Here is a 15,594-nt window from a genome sequence, read left to right as displayed (position 1 = left end):
GCCGGGTACTCCAGATATAAACACTTATATACTTTACTCGGGGTACAAATACAAATACAACTTTGTCTGGGGGGTAACATAGGCTATGTGGCCACGGCTTCCTGCAGGGATGCAGGGGACCAGGAGAGGGGCAAAATTCTCCATGTGATTGCACTCCTTGTGCATATGGTGTAGCGCCACCTGGTGATGGTGGCAGAGGGTATTACAATTTCCTTCTTTTTTACCTGGGCAACACTGAGGTTAAAGCACTCTTTGCATGGGTAAATTTTTCGTCCTTCCCTTCCCCCCTATCCCAAAACGGAGGAGCCTGTCGAAGCCCCTCCCCCCCAAAAAGGATGTATATGTAGTATATCTTTTCCCTCCCACTCCCTTCCCCCACCCCACCCCCTTCCACTCACCCCACTCCCTTCCTCAACCCTCCATCTCCAGCCTCTCCCCCTCACACGGCAATGCCGGGTACTCCTGCTCGTTATTAATAAATGTCACGTCGCTACTTAAACTTTGTTGTGGGGCTCTAGCAAAACATTTGATGACTAACATTTGATGACTAACATTTGCTGACTAACACTTGATGACTAACATTTGATGACTAACATTTGATGACTAACATTTGATGACTAACATTTGATGACTAACATTTGATGACGAGCATTTGATGATGAGCATTTGATGACTAACATTTCATGAAATTTGATGACAGGTTAGCTATACTATTATTGTCCCTGTTTATCAATTCTGTATTTCGATTCCACAGGGAACATAATTTGACTCCTCGTTCTTTGCTACAGCCACCATCCAGGTGCTGTGCTAAACTTAGTTAAAATGCATTCTCAAATTATTTTTCGAAAATTGTATGCCATCTCAGTGCTACACTATCCGGCTGCTACCCTAATCTTAACCATACAAAGAACCTTTTTGCAGTGATTGCTCCTGCACTTCATCATCATTTTACTAGTACAGTGCCTTCAGAAAGTATCCACCCTATGACATTTTGACATATTTGACATATTTCACATTTTGTTGTGTTACAGACTGAATTAAAAATGGATTAAATTGAAATATTTTGTCACTGATCTACACATAATGCCCCATCATGTCAAAGTGGAATTTTTTTTTGGAAATTTTTACAGAATAATTTCGGTCATGTCAGTCTTTTGGAACTGCCACTGGTAACATGTGACCCAATGCTACCTGCCGCATGGTCGGGTTGTCCGCGACTAATCTGACACTGCTCACTGGCTTTGCTAGTGGGAAGGGTGACTGTGACACCCTGCCAGGATCAAAAACAACACCTGGCAAAGGACGGTTGAGGTCCTGTAGGGAGCCAACAACCTTCCAGTAAGGACATGGTGTCCCCTAAAAAACACCGATCCGGTTTGACCTACTTCAAGTCATACCAAAGACTTTAAAAATGGTATGTACTGCTTCCTTGCTTAAAAAGGACAGAGCACGGACAAGCCCCATCGGTTGGCATCCATGGGGAGGAGGAAATTCCTCTTGTGGAAATACCCCACTGAGTACTGTGAGAAAAGTGGCGCCATTGTTATGACGTCACTGGTACTAGAGTATCCCGGAAAGTGACAGTAGTAACGGCACTTCTCCCAAGCTCAGTGGCTGTGTTAAGTGTTTGTCTCGTCAGTTTGTGTGTGTGTGTGTGTGTGTGTGTGTGTGTGTGTGTGCGTGTGTGTGCGCGCGCTCTATTACGAGCCTCCGCCCAAGTATGAAAAAGAGTAGGGTGTTTGGGGTTAAGCATTGTAAAATAAAACAAAGGAGCATCCACCCAATAGGTAACTAGATCTAACCTTCTGGTCTATTAATAAACAAGTGGGAGCAGATCCGGTCTCAGGTGATATTTCACCCACTTCCCAGCATGCAATTGGCCTGTGGAAGCCCGCTGAGAAACGGGTGGAATATTGCCTGAGACCAGATCTGCTCTAGCTTGTTTATTAATAGACCAGCAGGGTAGATCTAGTTACTTTTTGGATGGATGTGGTTTTTTTTTCTTTTGTATATGTGTGTGTGTGTGTGTGTGTGTGTGTGTGTGTGTGTGTGTGTGTGTGTGTGTGTGTGTGTGTGTGTGTGTGTGTGTGTGTGTGTGTGTGTGTGTGTGTGTGTGTGTGTGTGTGTATATGTGTGTGTGTATTATAAAGGCTCTGCTGGCAAAACAGTTGCATAGGCTACGCCTATTCTGCATGACTGCTTAGCAGAGGTGTTGTTAGGGTTAGAGCCCCCTCCATCAGCATAGATTTTACTGCAGCCAATACCAGGAAGATTATTTAATTCTTAACTTCATGGACCAGTCCACCCCAGAGAGGAAATATTTACGGACAAGTGTCCAAAGAGGGAACATCCATGAGCAGGGAACATCCACGGACACATGAACATCACGTGCCCTCCCTGGCCTTGGCGGTCTGCGCGTGTCTGTCTACGATGTTGTTTATGACTTGCGAAACAGTGATGATACCGGTCCATGCATGTATTATTGGGATTCTTATGTATTTGCCACATGTGAATGTCTGCAGCTGTAGAGGAACCTGGGTATGGTTTGAAACAGCAAATGGCTTACCTTGTGTAGCTTTTCTAGGTTGCTTTATGTGCCTTTCTTTGGCTGTAAGAGCATGGGGGTTCACATACACTACCGGTCAAAAGTTTTAGAACACCTAAATTTTTCCAGTTTTTATTGAAATTTAAGCAATTCAAGTCCAGTGAATAACCTGAAACGGTACAAAGGTAAGCAGTAAACTGCTCGAGGTTTAAAAAAAGTTTAGGTTCGCAAAAATGGGAAAATAATGTAAATTGCACAGTTATATTGTAAAAAAGGCCTTCTTCAGGGAACAAGTAATGGGTTAACAACTTACAGCTGTTCTGTAGCAATGTAAGTAAATTAAGCCTTGAAAGTTGATGCAAACAATTCCTACAGGTGTCCCAACGTCTGCTGATTACTTGATTACAACCCCCCTGTCTGTATCAAAGCAGTATTGGAACAGACTGTTATTACACCTTCTGAAGCATTATTTGGACAATATTGCACTGCAGGGAGTAGTATATTGGAAAATGGAGGAAACTCTGACAGGAAGAGGTCTGGCAGACCCAAAGCCACAACAGAATCAGAAGACAAGTTTCTGAGAGTCAACAGCTTGCGTGATAGGCGGCTCACAGGACAACAGCTTGAAGCACAGCTTAACACTGGTTGAAGTAAGCAAGTCTCAGTTTCAACTGTGAAGAGAAGACTTCGAGCTGCAGGTTTGACAGGTTGAGTGGCAGTAAGAAAGCCATTGCTAAGATGGCAAAACAAGAAAAAGAGGCTTGCCTGGGCCATGAAGCACCGCCAGTGGACGACTGAAGACTGGAAGAAGGTCTGATGGACCGATGAATCAAAATTTGAAATCTTTGGTTCATCACGCAGGGTTTTTGTACACCGTTGAGTAGGCAAAAGGATGGTTCCTGAGTGTGTGACACCAACTGTCAAACATGGAGGAGGAAGCGTGATGGTCTGGGGCTCTTTTGCTGGATCCAGAGTCGGCGACTTGCACAGAGTGACTGGCACCCTGACCCAAAAGGGCTACCACAGCATTTTGCAGTGCCATACAATACCCTCTGGTGTACACCTAGTTGGTCAGGGGTTCATCCCACAGCAAGATAATGACCCTAAACACACCTCCAGGCGATGTCAAAACTACCTTCGAGGAAAAGAACAAGATGGTCAGCTTCAAATCATGGAATGGTCAGCACACTCTCCAGACTTAAACCCCATGGAGCTGGTTTGGGATGAACTGGACAGAAGGGTGAAAGCAAAGCAACCTACAAGTGCAACACATTTGTGGGAACTTCTGCAACAGTGTTGGGAAGAACTAGCCGAACAATATTTGATTTCCATTGTAGAAAGAATGCCACGAGTGAGTTTGGCGGTTATATCTGCAAAAGGTGGCGACTTTGCTGAGTCAAAAATTAAAATTAAATTTTGTTAAACAAAATGATTCTATGATTTCTTTTTTATCTCCAATTGTTTATTTGTTCTATGCTTAATTTCAGAGTACATTGAGACATAAAATGCGTAAATTTCAATTAAAACTGGAAAAATTGAGGTGTTCTAAAACTTTTGACCGGTAGTGTATATATGCAGGCTTTTACAGGTAAAACATTTCTACAGCTATTGGAAGTATATTCTATGGTGAACATTACATTTAAATTACAGTTGTGTTGCTGTGTCCTGTCGAGCTTGTTCAATCACATACATATGCAGGCGTGCTGCGTGAGGTATGGTTTGTTCACAGTCCTGAAAAGGTTTCTATTACAAATATAAATAGGGTTTGGTTATTGACTTGTGGATGGATGTGAGTATCCTACAATTTACTTTAACAACTCGGCCACCAAAGTTGGTTGGAGGTTATGTTTTCAACCCTGTCTGTCTGTCTGTCTGTCTGTTTGTCTGTTCGTTTTTGAACAAGATATCTCAAAAAGTTGTGGACTGATTCGGACGAAATTTGGCAGAGATGTAGCGTATGTGACAAGGACGAAATGATTAGATTTTGGTGAAGATCCGGATTCTTATCCAACTGGTATAATTTTTAAAGTGATTCTTCATCATTGGGAGTTAGGGCCAAAAACGATACACAGCAGGCTATCTCAAAAAGTTGTGGACGAATTTGGACGAAACTTGGTGGACAGATTGTGTGTGTGACAAGGACAAACAGATTCGATTTTGGTGAAGATCTGAATATGGATTCGGCTACAATAATTATTTAATTTTGAAGTGATTCTTCGCCATCGAGAGATCGGGTGAAAAGCGATAAATAACATGATATTTGAAAAAGTTATGGACGAGTTATGAATAAACTTGGTGGACGAGTTGATTAGGTGAGAAAAACAAGCCGATTAGATTTTGGTTCAGGTCCGAATCCAGATCCGGCCTATGAGTGGATACAAAACATACACTGTTCACCAGGTGGAGGTATGCTCTCGACTAAGTGCCGTTCTAGTTGTCTTTGTTTCTGATGGGTGCGGGTACCTTGTGGTCCTCAATTTTCTTTGTTGCCATTGTTTCCAGTAAATGCAGCTTTGTGGTGAAATGATTAATTATAATGTCACTGTAATGTACTCTGCTGGCCCATAACCAATCAAAGTGGTAATTACAAAATTGTCCAGTTCTGAAAACATATTAATTGGAGTAAGACATTTGCAACCATGGTGAACCTCTTTGCAGAGTAGAGTTGTGCTTCCTTTCACTTCTCCAGAAAGACAAATGGTGGAGGTTGTGGATTGATTTTCATGAAGTGCAATGGCTTTCATGCCGGTGCTATAGCACTCGGCACTTGTGACAAGTATGTCACTTGTTCGGTATTTCTTGTGCGCAGATAAATAAGGACACGTAAGCAAACCTTAGCTCCATCATATTTCGGCCTTTGACATCCACATGATTGCAGCTGAGACGGGCGACCTATCGTCTTTTCCAATAAATAAACGTCGTGTTCTCAGGCACCACTCAACACTGGATGAAAACCATGCTCCCCCGACCCTGGTTCTCCCGCAACCCGCATATATCCATCTATCTTAACCGAGTCAAAAGCTTGCCTTTCAATTCAGTGGGCATCATTGATGGCTGTGGGCTGTTCATTCTCTTGCAAGTTTTTGAGGGCTTCACTAGCCCACCTGGGGTTGCTAGTCAAGTCCATGGTCTCAGGTAGGCTAGGTAGGCCTGAGGGAAATGCTACATATGTGAGTGATTTCAGACCTTAAATGTGTATTGTCACCTGCTTATATAAGCTCATCTCATCTTCTTAATAGTTTGCAACTTTCCTCTTCTCTCTCAGTGCTTTTGAAATTTAAATGGTGCAAAATAATAATTTGGATTATTTTTAGGCTAAACTATGACATCTTTGATACTTTCCGTTTCATTTGAAATGTGTTGACCACTCGGAACCTTATTGGCCAGTCTTCGTCCCGTCGCATGTCCGCTCGCCTTGGCAAGTGTTGTTTTGTTTTGTTTTGGTTTTTTTGAATACAAGATCGAGGCTCGTGTAAGAGCTAACATTAATCACACAAAAAAAATCAAACAGACACATAAATATATAACAAGGGGAGCGGTAGACAAGATGGGGAGAGAGGGGGAAGCACACAAACACAACATTTATGAGCAGGGACATCGGGAGATCTGTGGGAGGGAGGGGGCTTGGGAGGAGGAGGCGTTGGAGGGGGGGAGGGGTGGGAGAAGTATAAAACACATGGACACTGCAAAGGACTTCCAGGAAAGAAGGTGGTATTTCAAAATGTGGATCTGGGGTGAATTAGCGGGGGTAGAAAAGATCAAGGTTTTGGATGGGGGGAAGTCCAAATTTAATTTTTCAGATGGGTTTCTTAAACAGTCCAAATCGGGATGGCAAAGTTGCATGAAAATGCAGGGTCAGTGGGCGGCACGGTTTTCAAGTCGGGTTTGAGTGGTGCCTGAGGACAAGGTATATATGATGCACATAACACAACATTCCGTTGGCACTGAATCAGAAGAGCAGCTCTTTGCTAATATTTGAATGTTCCAGAAATCGAATGCCAAACCAGACAACTAATTTAACATATAACGCTGTTGTACCGTTTCCTTTTTGCTGGTTTATTTTTCCCTCCTCCTGTGATTTTTATGTAGGTATGTGTGTTGGTTAGACCTATTCACGTGTAACATTTGCTAAGAGCAAAGTTTTAAAAACACCAAAAACAAGAAAAATACAATGAAATGCGGACTACTTAGGGGCTTCGTAATGCCACTCTGTCTAAAAGCCTCGATGGGAAATTCTACTCCGTCTCAGTCTCATCAAGTCATTCTCTCGATCGTGTCTCCCCGAGCGACAAGGCCTCTTTATTTTAGCTAAATCACTTGCATGGGCATTTCAGATGTTTGTTTAGAGTGAGGGGAGGGGGGGGGGGGCTAACACAAATAGCACATGTTTTGCAGAAAAGGTTTTACATGTCTTATAGATATTTTCAAGTTTGTTTGTGTGTTTGTCTGTGTTACCCTTTCACGGCTGAACCATAGCACTGAGAGGCCTCGAATTTTGGGTATATGTACTTCAGGATCTGGGAAAGGTTTTAAGATAACCTCAGTTCCCACAAAAGCCCCCCACATGGAAATTTTCTATGTATGTGTAGGTCTGAAAATCATAGAAAACAATGCGACTGTTTCGCCAATATGCCTCAACATAGTCCCACAATGGGTAGATGCCCTCGTTCACTGTCCTAAAAATAAACAAGTTTGATTTAAATCCCTTCAGCTGTTTTCAAGTATCATATTTCACCAGCCATGACAGGTTTCACATCGATCGGTGAAGCGGTTTCAGAGAAGGATTTAAAAAAAAAAAGGCTGCGCCAATGCGGGGAAGGTCTGTTCATGAGTACAACACCCTCTCAGCAAAGCAATTATCTGTATTTGTGTGTGTGTGTGTGTGTGTGTGTGTGTGTGTGTGTGTGTGTGTGTGTGTGTATTTGTACGTCTAAAAATCAAGAAACTGACCTCAAACAGGGAAATGTGGCTATTTGGCCTTCATTGCTGTGGTGCACTCTCTGTTTAATTTTTACGACAGCTTTAAACATCAATGTTCTTGATGGTTTACTAAAGTCTAAATAACCCGATCTTAACCACCATGAGGCCAATAACTCCATAGCTTTTCAATGTCCATCAGATCCCGAAACTATCGCCTTCTTATAAATATAATATTATTTTAATTTCAAGTAGCTGGGTAAATTTTTAGCGCCAGGTACCCTAGCTAGTATGCTATAAAATGAAATATTTCCCTTTAAATTTCAAGCAGTTTTATTTTTCCCTTTAGTTTGGAAGCATTTCTCCGTTTATGATGTTTTTCAGTCTTTTCTTGAGCAGTGCATGGAACCTTTGGCAGTGTCGGTTTCACATATATGGTCTCCACCTTGTCAGTTTGGCAGAGAGTCATGATTGCATGCAATAGGTTAGCAATGAAAAGTAAACGGTCTATCAATGATATATATATATATATATATATTTTGGATACAAGATCGAGGCTCGTGAAAGAGCTAACATTAATCACACAAAAAGTCAAACCGACACATAAAACACAAAATAAGGGGAGCAGAAGACAAGATGGGGAGAGAGATGGAAGGACACAAACACAACATTTGAGAGCAAGGACATCGAGAGAACTGTGGGAGGGAGAGGGCTTGGGGGGAGGTGGGACAGGTATAAAACATATGGACACTGCAAGGACTTCCAGGAAAGAAGTTGGAATTTCAAAAAAGTGGATCTGGGGTGAATTAGCGGGGGTAGAAAAGATCAAGGTTTTGGATGGGGGAAGATAAGAGATGGTGGTGAACAGCTGTTTTAAAGACCTGGAGGGAGGGGTGGGATTGAAGGGAGTGAGGGAGTTTGTTCCAGAAGCTGGAGAAAAGGGGAATGAAAGAGTGAAGGTGAGCAGAGAGTCTTGATTTTGGCAGTTTAACCATCAGAGGGTGGCTGGCAGATCTTGTGCGACCTGTAGGAATATTTGGGGGATAGAGCACAGAGAGAGCTGGGGGAACAAGGCCGGAGAGGAGTCGGTAGAAGATACATAGAACCGAATTCAGCCGGAAAGAAAAAAAGGCCGGAGGCCGGAAAAGGAAAAGGAAAAAGTCCGGAAAGAAAGGCTGGAGAGATACATAGAACTAGGCCATTGTTGTTGCTGCTTCATAATGAAACGGCTGAAAGGAGACGGTGGAGCTTGGGAGTGAAGTGGAGCTGCTTGGGAGTGGGGTGGAGCTGGGAAGTGGGGTGGAACTGGGAAGTGCGGTGGAGCTGGGAAGTGGGGTGGAGCTGTGAAGTGTGGTGGTGCTGGGAAATGGGGTGGAGCTGGGAAGTGGTGTGGAGCTGGGAAGTGGTGTGGAGCTGGGAAGTGGGGTGGAGATGGGAAGCGGGGTGGAACTGGGAAGCTAGGTGGGGCTGGGAAGCGGGGTGGGGCTGGGAAGTGGGGTGGGGCTGGGAAGTGGGGTGGAGGTGGGAAGTGGGGTGGAGCTAGGAAGCGGGGTGGAGATGGGAAGCGGGGTGGAGTTGGGAAGCTGGGTGGGGCTGCGGAGCGGGGTGGGGCTGGGAAGCGGGGTGGGGCTGGGAAGTGGGGTGGAGATGGGAAGTGGGGTGGAGCTGGGAAGCTGGGTGGGGCTGGGAAGCGGGGTGGGGCTGGGAAGTGGGGTGGGGCTGGGAAGTGGGGTGGAGCTATGAAGCGGGGTGGGGATGGGAAGCGGGGTGGAGCTGGGTGGGGCTGGGAAGCGGGGTGGGGCTGGGAAGTGGGGTGGGGCTGGGAAGTGGGGTGGAGGTGGGTAGTGGGGTGGAGCTAGGAAGCAGGGTGGAGCTGGGAAGGTGGGTGGGGCTGGGAAGCTGGGTGGGGCTGGGAAGCGGGGTGGGGCTGGGAAGTGGGGTGGAGCTGGGAAGTGGGATGGAGGTGGGTAGTGGGGTGGAGCTAGGAAGCAGGGTGGAGCTGGGAAGGTGGGTGGGGCTGGGAAGCTGGGTGGGGTTGGGAAGCTGGGTGGGGCTGGGAAGCGGGGTGGGGCTGGGAAGTGGGGTGGAGCTGGGAAGTGGGATGGACCTTGGAAGTGGGATGGAACCCGGAAGTGGGGTGGAACCAGAAAGTTGGTGAAACTAAAAAGTTGGTGGAATCTTAAAGCAGAAACCACAGTTGAGAGAAGGCGAAGATTGGTGAATGGGGTTCTGATTCCCGCCTCTGATTTGGAAGGTTTTTGTTGGTTAACAAAAAATCACCATGGATTGTCAAGTTTGTGATGGTGTGTTATATTAATTTCTGTGTTTTAAATGGTCCTGGCCTGAGCTTTCAATTTGCAAAAATCCTGAAATTATTGCCCACAAAGGACAATATAAATTTTCTATGTCATTCAAGTGACCTCGACTGAGACCATTTTGATTAAATGTTTTGAACAGTTATGCTACTCCATATGTTTTGTCTGGCGGGATTTGAATATCTAGAGGTGGAAAGATTGCATTGGTAAACACAGACAAAATAGTGACTTCTTAAAAAAAAATAGTTGCTGTCTTTATTATTAAAACTAAAATATACGATCTGTCGCTTCCCTGACGGGAAAAGCAATGTTCGTGTAATTAGAAGAAAAAAATTGTGAAAGGGCAAAAATAAAATTAGGCTGTGAATATAGATACAGGCCTAGCTATACACGCAGGGAGCGAGGAGGGGGAGAGTGTTAATCGGATATTCATCACAGCCTCTTTAGATGCTGAATTGTAAATGATATACAACAACACACTAAGAGGAAGATCAAAATAAAAAATAATTTCTCGCCCTCCCCCTCTCTTTTTTGTTTTGATCAAACTGTCTGGGGTATGTATTAGGCACGGACCATGGCAGGAAACAAACAATGAAGTCTCCTCGTCTCTGCCTTTGCATAAAACCTAAAAAAGGGGCTTCCCATTTCCTTGGCATAGTTGTGATGGCTAATCTATGGAGCAAGAACGAAAAGGATTTCTAGGAGGCCCTGCCCTCCGTGCAGGAATAACCAGCATCGCAAATTGGCGTTTGCAGTTTCGCCATGTGTGCCAATGTACCCATAATTCATTTTTGCATCACAAATCTTCCTGAGAGTTCACTGAATCCACCATCGTTGGTTTAATTGAAATCTGTTAATCCGTTCTCAAGTAGACATCATAAAGACTTGGCATTTAATATGGAATATTTTTTTTGTGGGGGTGAACTTACTTTTCAAGATGACTTAGAACCAAAAGTTCATTGGAATTATGTTGAAATTATTCTAGATTTTGTTAATGTGACCTTTAAAAGAAACAAAAACCACATTTGACATTTCGAAACAAATAAATTGATCCTTGAAAGTGATGTAAACTGATATCGAACTCAATTCATGGACAGTACTGTGTTAAACTTCTGTACGTTTTCCAGAAGTATCTCTTTATTTTGCACATTAGCCAAAAAAATTTAAAACAAAAACAAAAGTTAAATTACGACTGGGATTACGGACAGTAAAATTACAGTTCAGTACTTCCTATAACCCCCACGAGCATTCAGGAGAGCACGTACACGTCGAGGCATGCTGTTCATGAGATTTGCCAAGGTTTGGACAGGAATCGCTTGCCATGCAGTGACAATAGCCTGGTGCAATTCACGCACAGAGGCAGGCTGCTGGTCCAAGTTGTCGATTTGACGCGTTAATTCTGCCCACAAGTTCTCTATCAGATTCATATCCGGGGACATGGCAGGCCACTCCATATGCTATACACCATGGTCAGCAAGAAAGTGTTGGATCATGCGAGCACGATGAGGCCGTGCATTGTCATCCTGGAAGACAAAGTTTCCTCGAAAGGCTGCACGAGCAAATGGAAGCAATGTTTCTTCCAGAATGGCCGTGTACTTGAACTGGTTCAGGTTTCCATTCAGAACAACCAGGTCAGTTTTGCCCCCTGCATGAAAAGCAGCCCAAACGGTCACCCCACCACCTCCAGCTTGGCCTCTTGGCACTATACAATCTTCGTTGTAGGCTTCATGCACTTGTCTGCGCACTCGGATGCGGCCATCTTGACGATAGACCAGAAATCTAGACTCGTCACTGAAGATCATGTGATTCCAGTGTCCTGGCTGCCATTGACAGTGCTCTCTGGCCCACTGCAATCGGCGCTGGCGGTGTTGTCTGGTCAGGCGTGGCTTTCTCAGGGGACGCCTGGCACGATAGCCTGCTTGAACCAGTCGTTGGTTGACTAGCCTTCTGGATACAGGCACATTTGTCAGTTCCTGCCACTCAGCCGTAAGCCGATTAGCTGACTTGGTACGGCCATTGCGGACTAACCGGTGCAGCCGGCGACCATCGCTCCTTGTGGTTATGCGGGGACGTCCTGGCCTCGGTATTGGAGTAGGGACACCCCTCTGAGCATTATTTTCTTTTCAGGATCTTTGACACCTGACCTTGAGTGATGCCATACTGCCGAGCAATAGCACGCTGTTTCATGCCGGAATTTCGTAAAGCCACCACTCCATGACAAACAGCATTGTCGAGTTGACGGACCATCTCCAGAGGAAGTGGCAAGAACGTTTGTAGATGTGCAGCAGTTGTTTTCCACTAATACAGAACGCAACAACCCTTACATACCCGATTGTGAAGCCAATCGTGAAATGTACCTGTCCGTACATTTTGTCACGCCACCTGTGATTTAATCCTGTTATTGACTTCTTTCTGCGACAGACAATCAGTGACATTGTTCTTTTAACAAAGAAATCGCCAAAGCGTAAAAGAAACCCACGAGATTGATATACTGAGTTTAGAAAGTAAACCCAAGTCAAGAGAAAAAAAAATATTCCATATTAAATGCCAAGTCTGTAGATGTAGACATAGAAGTTCTCAAGTAGACACGACAGACAGACAGAGAGACACGGCTCCTTTTATTATGTAGATATGTCATCTCTTCACCCTTGACTGCATCCATTTCTCATCTGAAATTACTTATTTACTTATTTTACCCTTTTTTCACAGATTTACACCTTATGAATGGTACAACCCTCACCCGTGTAACCCTGACTCAGATGTGGTTGAGAACAGCTTCACATTGATCAACTCCTTCTGGTTTGGAGTGGGAGCATTGATGCAGCAAGGTACGGCACACATGTAAATTACAAGTCACAAGTACTGTGCATACACAACACGCACACACACACACACACACACACACACACACACACACACACACACACACACACACACATGCACACACAAACACACACACACACACACACACAATCTCAATTTTACTGCACATACTTTCACTTTCAGAGTCAATGGTGCTTCCTGTGTATGCACACACAGGCACAATCTCTCACACACACATACACACGCTCAAACAAACAGTCCATGTTTAACAGCACCAAAAACTACCGACTGTATGGGCCCGTGAAACGATGAAGGTTTGTGGATATGTGTTCCACCCAAGCCTTCGTGCTTCTTAACACTGATGGGAGAGTCATATCTGGGGCTTGTCGATGCACAGAGTAAGTTTAATATGATGATATTTACTATTAATCATGCTTGGAGAAGGGGCTGGGGGGGATGCTGGGAGTGTGAGTTTCATGGGCTGTGAAGGCCGTTACAAGTATCCTTTGTTCTTTGGTTCTGTGGCCACAAGAGAAATTATACTCGATTTTTGCACGTATTGGTGAAAGTCGAAGCGTCCGTGTGTGTGTGTGTGTGTGTGTGTGTGTGTGTTTGTGTGTGTGTGTGTGTACGTGTTATAACCATGGCTACCGCTGGAATGTACTAACCCTCAGTGATTTATGGTACACACCCGACTCCTCTCATCCATGGATATTTCTCGTATCTAATCTAATCTAAATATCTATAAAGCTCAGTTGACTTTTTGCTCCACCAAATAACAGTGAAACGGAGTTGAGTAAAAGGGTGAAAATTCTACAGATGCTGTGATAAATAACTACCTATGTCGGTTTGAATGTTTGAAAGAGAATAGACGTCTGGATCAATTTTTTAATTAAATTTAAATCCCGATCTATATATATATATATATATATATACAGACTTGGCATTTAATATGGAATATTTTTTTTGTGGGGGTCAACTTACTTTTCAAGATGTCTTCGAACCAAAAGTTCATTGGAATTATGTTGAAATTATTCTAGATTTTGTTAATGTGACCTTTAAAAGAAACAAAAACCACATTTGACATTTCGAAACAAATAAATTGATCCTTGAAAGTGATGCAAACTGATATCGAACTCAATTCATGGACAGTACTGTGTTAAACGTCTGTACGTTTTCCAGAAGTATCTCTTTATTTTGCACATTAGCCAAAATTTTTTTTAACAAAAACAAAAGTTAAATTACGACTGGGGTTATGGACAGTAAAATTACAGTTCAGTACTTCGTGTAACCCCCACGAGCATTCAGGAGAGCACATACACGTTGAGGCATGCTGTTCACGAGATTTGCCAAGGTTTGGACAGGAATCGCTTGCCATGCAGTGACAATAGCCTGCTGCAATTCACGCGCAGAGGTCGGCTGCTGGTCCAAGTGGTCGATTTGACGCGTTAATTCTGCCCACAAGTTCTCGATCGGATTCATATCCAGGGACATGGCAGGCCACTCCATATGCTCTACACCACGGTCAGCAAGAAAGTGTTGGATCATGCGAGCACGATGAGTCGTGCATTGTCATCTTGGAAGACAAAGTTTCCTCGAAAGGCTGCACAAGCAAATGGAAGCAATGTTTCTTCCAGAATGGCCCTGTACTTGAACTGGTTCAGGTTTCCATTCAGAACAACCAGGTCATTTTTGCCCCCTGCATGAAAAGTAGCCCAAACGGTCACCCCACCACCTCCAGCTTGGACTCTTGGCACTATACAATCTTTGTTGTAGGCTTCATGCACTTGTCTGCACACTCGGATGCGGCCATCTTGACGATAGACCAGAAATCTAGACTCGTCACTGAAGATCACGTGATTCCAGTGTCCTGGCTGCCATTGACGGTGCTCTCTGGCCCACTGCAATCGGCGCTGGTGGTGTTGTCTGGTCAGGCGTGGCTTTCTCAGGGGACGCCTGGCATGATAGCCTGCTTCAACCAGTCGTTGGTTGACTAGCCTTCTGGATACAGGCACATTTGTCAGTTGCTGCCACTCAGCCCTAAGCTGATTAGCTGACTTGGTATGGCCATTGCGGACTAACCGGTGCAGCTGGCGATCATCCCTCCTTGTGGTTCTGCGGGGACGTCCTGGCCTCGGTATTGGAGTAGGGACACCCCTATGAGCATTTCGTTTCAGGATCTTTGACACCTGACCTTGAGTGGCGCCATACTGCCAAGCAATAGCACGCTGTTTCATGCCGTAATTTCGTAAAGCCACCACTCCATAACAAACAGCATTGTCGAGTTGATGGACCATCTCCAGAGGAAGCGGCAATAACTTTTGGAGACGTGCAGCAGTTGTTTTCCACTAATACAGAACGCAACAACCCTTGTATACCCGACTGTGAAGCCAATCATCAAATGCACCTGTCCGTACATTTTGCCACGCCACCTGTGATATAATCCTGTTGTTGACTTCTTGCTGCGACAGACAATCAGTGACATGGTTCTTTTAAGAAATAAATCACCAAAGTGTAAAAGAAACTCACCAGATTGATATACTGAGTTAAGAAAGTAAACCCAAGTCAAGAAAAAAAATATATTCCATATTAAATGCCAAGTCTGTATATACATAAACGCAAGTTCTCTGTGTGTGTGTCCGCGTTTTAATATTCAGAGATGGCTGAACGGATCTTCATCAAACTTACAGAGGTTCATCAGTGAGTGCCTGGGAGTGTTTTAGGCAAAAAAAAATTTTTTTTTTTTTTTTAAAGTTCATTTTTTTGGAGTTAAAAAAACAAATCGCTCGATAGTGCCGAAGCCTTTTTAAATGAATGACAGTTATATACAACTACACATGCGCATAAATAAATACAAAACAATTACCAGACGTTTGAATACAAATAAATCAAACAATTCAGGAAGTGTACGAATTTGGTAGTATGGCTTCTTCTTCTTCTTCCTGATCGGCATCACACTTAACTCAGAAACGTGAGCCACATTCACTCAGAAAC

The 15,594-nt window shown here is 44.1% G+C and overlaps 1 protein-coding gene across 1 annotated transcript in view; it reads left to right on the top strand.

Annotated features, from left to right (window-relative positions):
- The window catches only part of LOC137423499 (glutamate receptor ionotropic, kainate 2), a 469,702-nt gene that overhangs the window by 409,808 nt on the left and 44,300 nt on the right, over positions 1-15,594 (top strand). Inside the window, exon 13 of the mRNA XM_078773570.1 lies at positions 12,487-12,605. Coding sequence (XP_078629696.1) covers positions 12,487-12,605 — 119 coding nt within the window. The remainder of the gene's footprint in view (positions 1-12,486; positions 12,606-15,594) is intronic.

Source organism: Myxine glutinosa, chromosome 3 (genome assembly GCF_964187855.1).
Source record: "Myxine glutinosa chromosome 3, kmMyxGlut1.1, whole genome shotgun sequence".
Taxonomy (NCBI): Eukaryota; Metazoa; Chordata; class Myxini; order Myxiniformes; family Myxinidae; genus Myxine; species Myxine glutinosa.
Note: the sequence above shows the minus strand (reverse complement) of the source record. Positions and strands in the feature narration are given on the sequence as shown.